We start from the raw sequence: 15,041 nt of genomic DNA, 5'->3' as shown, positions 1-15,041 counted from the left end.
ACATTGAGTCTGTGGTTCTGTATATAAATATCAATTATTTTGATTCAGTGTTAAATTAATATAAAAGGAACATTTGTTAATAAAGGAGGAGACATCTTTTGCAAAAAACAGGTTTTATGCATTTTGAGTATGTATGCATGAATGTGATAATAGAAGAACAATATTGGGTGTTCCACAAGATTGAGTAAATCAGCACAAGGGGGACGAGAGTTTTTTTTGGTTATTTGAACCTAGTTCCCTTTGGTCGTTTGAAGGGTTACTCTCTATTGGTTTTAAAGGCACCATGCGGTGCCTGCCACATGGTGCAGGGATATGTAGGGGGGCAACATAGGTGGCTCCCAGAGTCCATATCGGAGGGACACGGGGAAGGAGGATCCACTACAGGCTCACAAAGTCACTTTCTGCCTGCCTTTTCATGGCGGCTTAACTGCCATGAAAAGGCAGGCAGAAAGGGACATTGTAATCCTTACAGCGGTGCCTGACAGGCACTGCCACCATGGTAGGGAATACAACCCCCTCTGCCCCACCGGTGAGTTCAAAGAGCCCGTCAGATGAATGGTGGTCAATCTATCTGACTGCCACCTATCCACCTGCCATTGAAATATGGCTAGCAAATTTCATGGTTCTGATGGCGGTGGGACCGCCACTGATGGGCTGTCAGTGATGGTCCCACCGTCATCATAATTATCCCCTAAATTTCCACCAAAAACATTAGTTTCATGAGCCTGTGCTCGGAAGTCAAGACACTGGCATGGGAACACTTCCTGGATATGGGATTAGCCTAGCCGTGATCTCTGTCAATTGCACCCGTGTGAGGATCACATCATGGACATATTGTGGGCAGTGCAGGATCAGTCAGCCATGGAAAAGGACTTGCCCTTATAAGTTTAACAAGGAGCTTGGTGGGTTCAAAAAGCAGCGGAGGAAAGCTGGTCTGAACTTGAAAATATACAGCATGGTCTCGTCAAGGCAGCAAATTGCTGTACCATCGAAAATGGCTCAGGGAACTCCACTAGGATCGACTTTGATTCTTTTGCTAGGTGATTGGCTTTCCCAAGGCTTTGGGGTTGAGTCTTGGGTAGAATACAATTCACTCAGGAGTTCTTTGTCCTGAAGAAGACCCATGTTGACATCTTTAACTCATGCAGTTTGTCAGGGTAGAAACGTCTACGGCTTTTTGGTCCATGTAATAGGCTCCCCAGCACAACATTTCATGTAATTCATTGACCCTGCTAGGGGGACCAGCATAGTTTGATTTGTAATTGGCCCTGATTTTTCAATATCTTTTTATTCAAGTATTTGTAGAGTATTTGTTCACTTTATAGTATAATACACAAACTTGTTCACTCTGTCACTTTACTCACCTTGTCACTATAACCACTCCCATGTGCGTCACTTTTTTAATTGAGTTACTGGACAGCCTCCATGTTATGAGAATCTGTGAATTTGTGTTTGAAGATTTGCAAAATGAAATAAAACTATGTTCTTCTCTATGAATAAGATACATGTGTTGATTCTCTATTGTATTCAAGTTGTTTGCCTTTACTCAATCTTTTTGTTTATATTGAATATTGAATACAACAAAGAAATTGTTTTTATACCCGACAGAACCAATTGTTACTTGTATAGTACATGCCCAGGTTCTGTGGGATACTGGGTTACCCCATAACTTTAGATATTGTACAATGATGGCTGTTACTCATGCAAAGGACTACCCACCTTCTCTTCTGCATAGCCATCCCATCCTTCACCCCAGAAAACCGAAAAAGAGCTGATTGTCCACTGAACGGGACTTGGTACGAGCAAGATAAAAATGTTCAGCCATTTTCAGGTCCAACCGATGGAGCCTCTCCTCCTCTTTCAAAGGGTGAAGAGGAGCAGAGAATGCTGGTAAAGTGATCGACTGTCCAACATGGAAGGGAGTTCTAACCCTAGGTAAAAAGATCACCAGAGTGTTCCCCATTCTGCCAATGCTTTGGAGTGACCCTCAACTCGTCTTGCTGTCTCTACATATCAAAACAGTATTTTGGTTGCCTCCTTTGATCGTGTCGTTGTCCATGTGCAGGGAAAGATTGTGACCCCTGTTTTCTAGAGGAGGGCCACTGTGAAGTGAGCCTTGATTGTTGTTGCATCGAATGGTCATCGCTTGTGTGCAATATGAAAAAGTGACCCAGGTGCCAGGTGGGGTCGCAGTGAATAGCGCTGCCATGCCGAGCGGGCCGTAGCCCATGTGCAGAGTCAAGTAGGTAACCCCATATGCAGGGTGAGGCACCCCAAAGACTGCCAATGTGCTGATCGGCCCGGAGCATGGGATCAGTTCAGGGGCAGTGGCTCCATATGCCAGAGGGGCTACCGGGACCAAGTAGGAAGTGCAGGTTGGTGTGGGTCATCATCGGAGTTGACAGGCTGCTGTGGTGACCCTAGGGGGCATGAGCCATGACTGAGGACCAGTGCCGGGATCTTTGTACCCCCACAATACCTGTGGGAAGAACTGAATAACTTTTCCAGCTTGGAGGAGCTGCTTGAAGCCCTTTTCTGCTGCCACTGCAAAAGCACGTGTTGGAGAACTCAATTCCAGCCAAGTGCAGCCTGTCTGAGCCGTGTGAGAAAGACTTACTCGAGACAACTGTAGCAGCTCCAGCGCCCACAGAGGGGGCGCGCTCCGAGATTCCTGAACCTCAGATCCTGATAGTGCTTGTAAGAGTGATTCTGGGACAGCCAGTCCCACAGGATCTTGCTTGCCAGATAGTGCTGCGGTGCTAGAAAATGTTTGACTTTAATATGGAGCCAGATTGGGACTTATGAAAATCAGACTATTGATGGGCTTAACCTAAATATTGCCTATAATGGGTATTCCATAATAACATCTACTATTAGCTTGAGGGCAGTAGGACACAGGGACCTGACAATGAACCACTAGAGTCCTGATCTCATAAAAGCAGGTATTTGACAGGAAAATCATTCATTGCTCCTGCTGCAAATATTTTGAGTTGCGAGCTTGTTTGTGGACCTATCACCCATTCACCCAACCAACCCCCAAGAAGCCTTGAAGTGCTCAACCTCCGCTAGCACCGAGAGTCAAATGCTAAAGGGGTACTTGATCCAGTTTCTCAGGACCAATTGTAGGTTGGGCCCCAGGACCTAAGGAGTAAAAAGCCTCGACCCCCATGGTTGGGCCCAGTAACCCCTGTTTATCCCGTGGCCCTCTGAAGGAGGTTCTGGCATTTGGGCAATATGAATTAGAGGTGTGCGCCACAACTTTACTCTGTGGCTTTCCAATTAGTGGTTGATCAGTCCTTGAGTATGTATGTCTCTAGACTGTATCCCCTCACTTTGCCATATCCTTTAATTCTGTGTCTGATTAAGGGAAGGTGGTGGTGTATGGGGAAGTAACTGTTGTGTTTATAAATACGTCAAATGCAAAAAGAACAATTGATGGACAGAATGCAGAACAATGTCATACATCCACCCCAGTACAGAGATCTGGGCCTAAATCCATCATTTTTTTTGCGCACTATTCCATTCAAGTTTGGACCCAGCAATATGCAAATGCAGATACTTGTTTCCGGTCCAGGGAGGACCTGGCTTGGCAGTTCGGACTGGACTGTTCTCACAAGGAACAGGGTCAAGACTGATTTGCATATGGCTGGGTCCAAACTGGGGTGGTGTAGTGAGCAAAAGAATGATGGATTAAACCGAGATCCTTGTGACTGGGGTTGAATGTTTGCATTGTCCAGCATTCCGTTCAATTGTTTTTTTTATAAATAAGTCACCAAACCAGCATCAGCCAAGACTGACTTCGGATGTGTCAGACCCATTTGTGAGACCACAGACCAGGCAGGCCGAGGCCCAGCAATGACAGGTGGGATTGTTTGTCTCAGCTGTTCTATGTCCTCTCACAATATGGCTGTGCAAACGTGGCCAAGTACAATCCTCTCAGCAGTTGATTCTCAATGATAGTGATGACAAGCAGTCACAGACGTCTCAACAAAGTTTGTGTGGGTTTACTTGGGCTCAGCAGTCAACACCACACCCAGCAGCACAGTAAGATAACTGCCAAGACCTGTAGTTCTCTTTATAAAACACAATCACTTTATTACATAGAAAGCAAAATACTACACACTACAATAATCAAGAATAGCCTACTAGGGGTATTCTCTCATGATTCAAAGTGAGACTCGCCCACCCCTCTCTAGGAACTCTAACCGCTCCTTCCTCCTTTCATCTCAGTCTCAGGATTCTCAGTGCTTATGTGGTGTAGTGTCCGGTACCAGTGCAGTATTCTCTTCACACTTCTCTGATAACACAGTCCTAAGTGCACTATGTTTCAGTTTCTCACCGGTCTGTGTTAGTGTGGCTCAGGGGCGCCTTGAACCTTCCTGCAGCTGGGGTTCACAAACAGTGAGTGGGGACTTCCGCATGACATACACCAGTTTCACTCTAGGTGAGCAGCTGACAATCTCAAAGAGGTTGTGACTCTGTTGTAGGCTCGGTTCAAGACTCCGATGATTGCTCGGTGCGGGTGGGCCTTGAGGATTCAGCTATCCCGGTCCAGTCATTGCATCAGTCTTTGGTCAGTCATGCTGGGGCCTTCAAGTATTGAAACATTTGGCAATTCTCTTCTCCAGGTGCTAGGCACTCATGACAGCAACACATTTAGGGTCACGGTGGCAGTGCCCTGATCAGCCTCTGACGTCTTTGTCATCATGGCTGCCAGGTGCTAGCTTCAACTATAGAGCAATGCGGTCTTGACTCTTCCGAGTTGGGCTTTCTCCCGGGCATTTCTGACATGGTGCTATGTTCTCTACTTGGGGAGGAGTACCCCATGCTGGCACCTCTAGATTCCAGTTTTTACTCCCTTGGGGTGGTCTGGATGTCAAGGTAGAAACTGGCAGCACTGGGGTCACATTCTCTATGTTCACTGACACACAGCTGGTGCTACAGACAGATACCTATCCCTGCTTCAATTGGCCCAGCCAATCACTTATGCAAGCTCCAGGTCTTAGCAGTGACATTGGGGGTAGTACATGAAGACAATCTAGCACATTATAGCAACCCAGCTGTTCCTCAGATGAAGCTGCTCATATCAATTCACGCTCTTGACCGCATCAATCACTCAGGCTCTTTTGGAAAGACCAACTCACCACTTGTTATATCCCTTTTAAATGGTGCACGCTCATGTAGGGCGGACACCTCCCTTCCCTCTCGCTCAGGCAGCGTTTCTTGGGCCCCAAGATATGTTAACAATTCTTCCTTCAGATCGGACTCTTCTGTAATCTACTATCACCCCTTGGGAACTGGCTGACAGACACTAGCCCTGGGTTGCCTAGTTGTCCTTTGAGTACTAAACGGAGTACCCCATCCTCGATTTAAGAGAAATTGGAAGTGGAACAACAGGTGGGTCAGCTGCTCCCACTTTTATAAAGTTAACAGACAGGGTATGTGAATTTTCAGTTTGAATTCAGAACCGGTGTGTTGGTTCCCTTTTCATGTGTCACTCACAGTCTGTCTTCCAGGTTTAACCTTTGCCTTGAGTGATGCTCTTCACAATAGGATTGTCTCCAGGCTGGAGCACTCACAATAGAAACACAAACAGGTGAGTGATGTCAGGATGTTGACTATCAACAGCTGCATCTGCCAGTGATCATGAACTCAGACAAAGAACTGCTCCCTTTTGATGACCCTTCACACCCTAACAACAGATACAGAAGCCCCACCCTTCGCTCCCTTCAGTTTCAGGGATGTCAGCAATAACCTTCCTCTGTCTAAGAAAGCAACCTCATCCCCATGTTGGACACATGAATGGGCCAAGGGCTTCCAAAATGGAACCCAAAGGCCTTTATCACTCTGGTTCACGTATATAGCCACATACTGTATACCACTCCACTAGCATAAACCCACATACCTCAGTGGACAGGATTTTCATGCTAGTATTCCAGGTTCCCCATGAGCAGTAGAACTGTGGGTGAGTGGGACAGCAGACTCCACTCACACACCACGGGTAAGAAGTTCTGGATAGAGTATACTCACTATAAAACATGGTATGCTGTCACAGCTGTGCTATATGTTCCAAAGTAGTCCAGCCGTCACTGTGAGGGGTTTGCATGGTGGAAGCCTCCAGATTCAGGGCAAATGCAGAACCTCTTGAAACTCAAGAGCAGACCTATGCCTCAGTGAGTACACACTGAATTAGTGTGAAGCTGGGGCCAAAATCAAAAACAATTTTATAAGAGATGCCTGGAGTTCAGGGGCCGTATTACACATTAGCACTGCTTGTGCCGGGCGCAACTTTCAAAAGGTGCGTCGGGTGCAAACAGTGATAATGCACCCCTTTATGGTGTATGCGCTGCCCACAGGACAGCCGCTAAGTCGTGCTGCCCCCAGGACATCGCATTCATGTGAAAACACGGGGCAGTCGCTCTGTGTTTTCATAGTACAGGCGGCACCTGCCTGCACTTTCCAAGGGGTTTAGAGATCCCCTTGCAGGCTGGTGCAGTCGTTAACTACACCTGCCTGCAAGAGGATGTCTGGGGGGGTCCCTGGGACCCCTTTTACCCCTCGCAGAGGGCTGCTGTCAGGAAGCACACTGACAGTGGGCCACCTTTTAAATGGAGTACTGTCATTGCGCCTCCTGAGGGCTTCTTTGACTCTGCGCCCGCATCTGTAATGTGGACCAGGCGCAGAGTTAAAGGAATTCCCTCATTTACATAGGGAACACCCCTATGCAAATGAGGGAACTCTCTATGTTGATAGCACTGGTGCTTTAAGTGTGCCAGCCCTATCGGTATTGCAGAAGGGGACGAAATAGCGTCTGCGTCTGCCCCGGGGGCATGCAAAGCGTGCGCAAATGCCTGTTGCGCCCCTGGGGTACCATCTGTAATACGGCCCCAGGTACACATGACAGGGTGCACGATTGTACTCCATGCAGGAGACATTTTCATCCCATCATGAAAGAACATGTGGTCTCTTAGCACCTGTTGGGGATCCAATAGAGGATGAGCGGTGAGGATGGCAGAACGCCAGAAGGCCAGGTCTTTTGGTGAGCCATAGTTATCTTTGCAGTGTGGATGAAACTCAGAGTTGGCTGGAGGGGCATACATGTTACTGCTGGAAATGCTGATAAGAGCATTGGTGCAGAAATGGACTGGAAGTATTCTGGGTGGATGGGTCCTTGCAAACATGTATGTTAAAGTTGCTTACCATTAGTCTGTGGAATTATAAATATCTATTTCTTCTCATGTTGAGCCCTTACATTGATCTCAGTGCTTAATTTGAGTTCCGGAGTCCAAAGCCCTTCTGAGAAACATGTGGCTGGTACTATTAAATGTCAGCGCGCCGAATACAAAGGCTGCACATTTGATTCCTATTTATTACACTACCAGAAAAGCACTGCCCCTTTGTCTCGCTCTCGTAGGTGCCAGCTTTCTCCCTTTATGACAGCATTCCGTCCATCTATTCCTCCTTTCCCCTTGTGTTTTATTCCCTCTCTTGCTTTCCCTAAATGTCTAATGAGGACAAATCAGTGCCAGTCCTCAAAACTAATCACTGGCAACCAGAGGCTCAATTTAAGTACTAATTGATCCCATGATTCTTGGCTGGAAGTTATCGAGTAAACAATAGCATTAATGTGCATTATATGACAATCCGATAGTCTTTAGAAGTTGTCTGCAGAGAACGGGCAAAATACACCTCGGGATAAATAAGGGAACGCATACCCTGTCTCGGGCATGTGATTCTGGGCAGGAAGCTCGTTGTTCCCCACATCTGTAGACAGTACAATTTAAGCGCACCCCTCAATGTGCGAGTACACCTGACAGGTTTCATTAAAAGAACTGACAACAAAGGTAAGAGAGAAATGATACTGTACAATTGTCTGGACCATGTGGCCTTCAAACCAGCAAAGAACTGTAGGAAATGTGGATCCAATTCCAACCACTGATTAGAGAAAAATACGAAAATGAGCTCCTGGATATTCTGACACCTGAGATTAAAACCCCCAGTGAGGCTATGAATAGTGCACACACCAGCATCTGAAACTTGCATCCGTGACTAACATGTGGGCAAGTAATCTTTGCACGAACTACAGAGCATTTCAAAGGTGACAAAATGCTGCAGGTCAGGCCTGTAGCCCACGATCAGAACATGCACTGTGTGTTTCCATGGAGACTCTCGCATCCTACCCTTGGCTCGGATCTATGCCAAGCCTGTTCCCTGGCACGGGTGCCGACGCTCTGACTCACCTGGGAGGGAAGAAGAGGAGGCCCCGCAGGGGAAACAGGCGGTCTGCGCAGTCAGGTGGTTAAAGGTGCCAGCAGGGCATGGGAAGCATTCCACTGGTTGGCGCGCTTGGCTCATGTTGCCGTAGGTGCCCGGTGGACAGGGCACAGGCGCTGCACTCATGGGCGGACAGTAGTAGCCAGCAGGGCAGACAAACTGAAAATAGCTGTCTGTACCTGTTGGGGTAAGAAAAGGGATGCTTTTCATTATGCGTGTTCCAAATATGTGAATCACGAAGTTCAATATGCCAGTAATACAAGCAAGAAAGACATACAATTATTCAAAGACGAGGCGAAAATAAAGGCCTAAGTTTTGAAAAGGTTCTTTGGAAACACTTCCTTTCAGAGTCTTGAAAGACTGTACTGACAACCATAGCGTTCCGTCTGCATAAGCACATTAACACGTTCTTTCAGGCTCTTAAAGTCTCACTCTTACCCTCACCATATTCCTTCCTGCACTCAACTTGATAGCTTGCCAATTGATGCTCCCTGGTTTTTTTTCTTTCATTTGTTGCTTTCCTCCATCATTTTCAAACTTAAGTTGCCGCCACACTTGTCTGCCTTATTCTTATATGACAGGTCAAGGGGAAGCCAGTGTCTCTGATCCCTCTGATCCCTCTCCTCTCTCAAAATCAGAAGTACTTTATTTCCAGGAAATGTATTCTTATAGAAATATTACACACAGTTGTCATTCATTAAAAGAAAAAGCAAAGATAAGAACAGACAATTGAAGTGAAATAAAAACATCTAAACATGGGTGTATCCTTCCACTACGACTACTAGTAGATTATACAATTTCAACCATATAAGCATTAAACTCTCTCTTCTCTCAATAACTAAACAGTCCAGTTTTGTCACTTTCCAGCGTGGTCCAGGACCCTCACAGACCATATTCCTCCCCTTCTCCCTGAGAGTGGCAAGATTGGGAAAATTGGAACAGCATAGATTACAACGTGAATAATAAACCCTCCGCTGTTCTTTTTTTTCTCCAGGATTTCCCAACAACCACTGGAAATGCTTTGATTTTTTCAGCTCATAGCCCACCTGTTTCTCTGTTCACTTACTCTCAGGACAGCTGTACCCAGCGGGGCAGGGCTGGCATGGTAGATCTGCCCTGGCGCTGGGGCGGTAGGTGCCCGCTTGGCATCTCTGGCACGTCTTATCAAAGGAGTCCCGCAATCCCACTACGTGCAAGGCCACGTGGCCGCCATCACAGGGCAACCACTGGGCAGTCCCCGGAGGGCAGTAATACGGGTAGAGGCACCTGAGCATAGAGAAGAACAAAGTGTGTCCATTATCCAACAGGGAGTAGACATGTTGCACTCGAAATGTCATTTGCAGAAGTGAAAGGATGGAAGAAGCACTCACACTCCCAGAGCACCACATAACAAAGTACAGCAATTCAATACCTGTCATGCAGTCTAACAAAGGAGCCTGAGTGGGGTGGGCTGGCTTCTAGAGGAGATTTCCAGAGAGTGTCTTTAACATGCAGGCATCACTGTGGTAAAGTAAAATGCCTCACAGTATCTGTTACAAATGAGAGGATAGCTTAATAAAAGTCAGTTCCAAAAATGATAGTGTTCTGAGCCTTAAAGCTAACCAAACATTCCTATCGCTTGTGGTCTCCTCAAGGTGTGTTGCCTTTAGGTATAGTCTTGCTTGCATCATGCATGCGCGCCAGAAGCTGCACCAGAAACGTCTTTGCGGTTTAAGCAGCAATGGTCGTGGTTGTTCGAAAGAAGCAGAACCATGGCCTGGACATGGAAACTTACAAACATAATTAATAAACGCATACATAGAAAAGAGAAGAGAGGACCTAACACATGCCCTGACGCCTTATGCAGAAGCCATATTAATGGCTGCCTAGAAGACATATAACACGGAGGGCCCACTCACAGCTGCCCACTGGCGTTGTACGTAGATGACCCTTCAGGACAGAAATACCCTCCGGGGCACTGCGGTGGGATCCCAGTGCGAGGTGGGCAGTACGACCCAGCCCTGCAAATGGTCTCACTCATGGAACCTAGGGGGGGGGGGACAAAAACATGGTAATGAGGGAAGGAACCATTCTGGACATCTTTCCTAACATCAGTTAAATACCAGACATGCACTGACTTTACTCACAATATCACTCCTGGCCTAGCACGTGCTAACAATCGGTGTATCTACACACTACTGGTCCACCCATCGGCCAGGTGTTGCCCAGTACTCAGGGTGGTGCACAATTAATGCATGCCAGGAGTTATCAGTCCCACCTCCTGTGTCAAAGCAACACATGGGACATTTCGGTCTAGAACCATGTAATAAAGAAGTGACTGAGTCGCAGTTGATGAAATGTTTGGGATGCAAGGTGAACCACACTTGTAGAAATATTGCTAAGTCCCAAAGTGAAGAGCTCCTGCGATAGTTCCAGGAGTTGCACAGTGTGTCATCACTACAGTGTTGACATGGATGCAGTGACGGTCCATGATACCAGCCACACCTCCTTAAAGTTTGACAGCAAGAAAGACCATGACCGGACATCTCAGTCTGCAGGGTTCTATATCGCCTCCATTTTGAAAACAGAGTCCAGAGAGCTGAGCATGCATAAAACAGGTGTAGAGCTATGGCATCTCTACATTTAATTCACATTATTATTATACATACTTCATTAAAGGTCACATGGTGGTTGCCAAGTTCATGACTAGTGCTCAATGGCATTGTGAGCAACAAGATCGGTGGAAATGTTATACTATAGATATTAAGTGAACGTACTCACCCTCAAAGAGTCAACTCACCACTTGGGCACTCGTAGCCGGCTCTGCAAGGCACATTGTTGATATTGGCTTCTCCTGCCACCATTGGATCTGGGCAGAAATACCCAGGTGGGCAAAGTTCACAATCCCTGGATGATGCACCACCAGCCCGAGCATGGAAGGTGCCTGCTGGGCACAAAAGAGGGGCACCGCTTCCGGTACACCAGTACCCAGGAGGGCATGCATGGCCCTCAAAAGTTACAAGACCTGAGAGGGAAGAAATGGGCATGAGACAGCCAAGGAACTGGTAGAGACCGGTGGTCTTGGGCTCACAATTCACGCACTGGGGATTGAAGGGATGATGAGACATCCAAGAGAAAGAGTCATGTGAGACAGGAGCATTGAGCAGGGGTGAGAAAGGGGGCGTGGGAGTAGGAAAGCGAGCTGGGAGGAGTATGAATGAGTGCACAATATCTACAAAAAGAACAGAACATGTGGTTGTGCCAGTGTATGAGACACTATATATATATCACTAAACCTAAAAGTGGTCACTTTATAGACCTTTGAAGAATGAACAGCAGATTCAATCAAGTCTGGATTAAATCTCTGTGAGAAATAGTTGAACATGCGGGGCTATTGTACCAGCTGTGGGCATTAAGTGTTAGATTTTTGGTGGGTCTTGAGGATGAGCATAAAAGGGACGATGCCTGTAAGACTAGGCAATGCTTGGCTGAGTGGCTGGTACCGTCTGCCAAGATGTTCTGCTACTTACACTGAAGGACACCATCTTGACACATTTTCTTAATTGCGGGAATGCTACCTTTAATCACCAGACACGGACAGACTTTAATTCTGTCATCAAAGGTAATTGCAGCTAAACTCTGTGTATGAGTGCGAAAAAGAGAGCACGTGTAAGGGAATGTGTGGGACAAAGTAAAAAAACAACGTGTGTGTGTGTTAGAGAGAGAGAAAGAAAGCGGGAGAGAGAGATTATCAGAGGTCGTCCTAATCTGGTGTTTAGAGTACCCGTTTGAAAACAGTGTTCAGGACATGCAATGAAGGAGCAAAATTAAAACAAGAATCACTGTGCTAGGGTTGGAATGAGCAAGAGGGTGGTAAAAAAGGAGTAAGAAAAAGTGATGAATGGAAACCTTAATATGGAAAGACAAGATAAGGAGGAAGCAAGAGATGAGAGAAACAGAACCTCTTCTCACCTGGCTTTGAGCAGTGGTACCCCGCGGGGCAGGGTTGGCAGTCTCCAGGCCCCTCTGCACTGGGCAGGGCTCGATAAGAGTGGACAGGGCACGCTTGAGGCCTGCTTGGTCTGTTGCGTTCAGTGTGGTTTACTTCACTGCAGTAATGCCCAGGAGGGCAGGGATGAGCATAGGGGTCACCTAAGAAGAACAAGAGCACAAATCCATGTAACTGTGTCACAACTAAGACCCAGAAACTGAATGACCCAAAGACAACAGACATCTTCTGTTGATACAAAAGATGGGCGAATGGTGTTGTGTGCATCCCTTATATAATGTATGTGGGTAGTATACATTTACTCCATACCAGAGGTACGTCTGTTCGTTCTTTCAGCAAAGTAAAAATATTTCCTGTCTTGTCTATCAAGGTCTCAATTCCCTTCACCAAAAAAGAGGAAACAAGGTTTTCACAGGGGTGGGTAATGACAGATGTTATTTATTTCGAAGGACATGGAAACAACAGTAGAACAAGAAACCTGTTCCAGGGAGGACCTGGAAACGAATGATACACTTGGTCATGTTTGCAAACTACTTAAGAGCGTCAGATGTTGCAGCACATTCAACCAGTAAGCACATTCGGCCATTTTGTTTGAATGTCAAGGTGCACCGTGGGCATGAGGTGAATATATTCAGGTTAGTCTGCTACTGAAGTGAAACAAGGAAGACCAATTTGCTCAAGGAGCAACTGTTTACCACACGGAGTAACCTGCACTATATTATTATTTCATTAAAATGGTGAGCAGAACTCAGGGGCATATCATCAAGGGACGGCGATAAATAACGCAAAGCGCGCTTAGCGCTTTTTTATTTATTGCCGTCTAACTCTGGAATGTATCACCCTGGTAGCACGTTATTAACAACGCGTTTCTCCAGGGCGATAAAAATTCCAGCGATAGCGGGTAAATTGCCGTTTTGCAAGGAACATCACTGGTTTTCCAGCGATGTTCCCTGCAAAACGGCGATAACCTTGCTGATACGACCCTGTGGTCATATCAGCATAATCCACCCCCAATGTTAGGGATAGGTAAGGCCTGCATTTTAGCAGACAATAGTTTTTGGCGAAAACAACGGTTTTCTCCAAAAACTAACGTCTAATTAAATGCTGGGGCAGCCTTATAAATGTTGCGATGTGACCATCAGCGATATTTGCAAGGTTGTACTGCCCAGTGACACCATTTTTGGAGGGGGCCCCTCGAGTTTCGTTACGGCACCGGCAGGAGAACCAGGTTCCAGTCTCGGTGTCGGCTCCACATTCTGTTATTCTCCTCACCAACCAAAAAATAAATGTGTTCTTGTATAATGTAACTGTTGCTCATGTAAAGACCTCAAATACCTTGGGCCTAATTCGCACTATATAAAACTTCAACAAAAAAAAAAACGCTGTGGATTACAAAGGCAAGGAGGGCAGGGCGCAGAGCAATATTCTTCTTTATCGCAGAGAAGGTCAGCAGCCAAGGAGGCCTCCGCAGCAGTGCTTAGCAAAGATGATTGGGCCCTTCCATGGCCGGATCCCGGTTTCTAAGGCACGGCTGTGATGACACAATGACGTGAGAACACAAGCGACGCAACGCTACGCCATCTGGTTCTAAAGAAACCATCTTCCCCAATGATGACGTCGGTCTCGAGACTAAGGAGGGCACAGACGAATTTGCCCAAATGTTTCCCCCAAGTGCTGCGATGATTTTAAATGTGAATGAGCACTGTACATACTAGTTTATTATGGGAGTTTAGCTTATATATGTGAAAACTCGCGGAACAGGTTGTTGTTGAACCTTAGCAAAGAATTGTCACACTAAATTGGCCAGCTTTTTAGGTTATCATGAAAGGGGCTCTCAATTATGTTGGAGAATGTGACTATAGGATAATGACATTGGAATCTACTGTGCTGTAGACACATTATTACAAAGTGTATAAATAATATCGTCATGTTTTCATTATATGGTTTGACGATGTATTTTTCGACACAAAAACTGAAATAAAATGAGGTAAACAACTAAATTACAAGTTGTGTTTTTAGGCTTTATATAATATTTAAATCATGGTGTACACTATCAATCGGCACATGTAGGGCTACAGATGAACTAATTTGTAACCAAAACCCAGGCCATCCTGCAATTAACTAATACATACAAAGTGGCATACAGAAAGCCCAATATTGGGAGGGGACATCTCATCCTATTTCTAGAGACACGGTGAGATCCCAGGAAGTTATACTACACAATGTTTCACTGGGATCTTTACTGAGAATTTGAGCTTGTCACATGCTATTTAGGAATGATTTACAGCTTGCTCTGACAACCTGATACTAAAAATTGCATCACATTAACCACACCTACTTTGAGAAGAACACTTGCCAGGTTACCTAAAAGGCAAGGGTGCAAAGCTAAGTGGTCACAAGTAGCAATGTATAGTTACTAAACGGTACCATGAATTACTACTGAAAGTCTGTGCATCCATACATGAGTGCCAGTGTATGCGGTACCCAATTCCAATTCAATTTTATTAAACTTGATTTAGACCTCAACTTAGGTCAACAAATACATAATTAAACAATAATAAAACAGTTACGTTATTCAGAAGACATTAAAACTATTTTTAAAAACGTTAAATAAATGTATACAGATTATAACAAGTAAATTCATCTGGCAGAGATTTACAAAATTAAATTAAACTTTTTGCAGAGCTAAAATTATGTCTAAAAGATCTAGGGCTAGATGTAGGCAATTCCCATTTACAGACTCTTAAATACCGAATTTTACAGATTCGGTATTTAAGAG

At 45.7% G+C, this 15,041-nt stretch overlaps 1 protein-coding gene across 1 annotated transcript in view; it reads right to left on the bottom strand.

Moving 5' to 3' along the window:
- The window catches only part of LOC147732424 (uncharacterized), a 2,559,122-nt gene that overhangs the window by 690,687 nt on the left and 1,853,394 nt on the right, over positions 1-15,041 (bottom strand). The window contains exons 77-81 of the mRNA XM_086954262.1: positions 12,226-12,405; positions 11,054-11,278; positions 10,173-10,299; positions 9,341-9,540; positions 8,241-8,453 (exon numbers count right to left, since the gene is read on the bottom strand). Of these exons, the coding sequence (XP_086810388.1) occupies positions 8,241-8,453; positions 9,341-9,540; positions 10,173-10,299; positions 11,054-11,278; positions 12,226-12,405 (945 nt within the window). The remainder of the gene's footprint in view (positions 1-8,240; positions 8,454-9,340; positions 9,541-10,172; positions 10,300-11,053; positions 11,279-12,225; positions 12,406-15,041) is intronic.

The sequence above is a fragment of the Lissotriton vulgaris genome, chromosome 2_1 (genome assembly GCF_964263255.1).
Source record: "Lissotriton vulgaris chromosome 2_1, aLisVul1.2, whole genome shotgun sequence".
In the NCBI taxonomy this organism is placed as follows: Eukaryota; Metazoa; Chordata; class Amphibia; order Caudata; family Salamandridae; genus Lissotriton; species Lissotriton vulgaris.
This window is presented reverse-complemented; position numbering and strand designations above follow the sequence as displayed.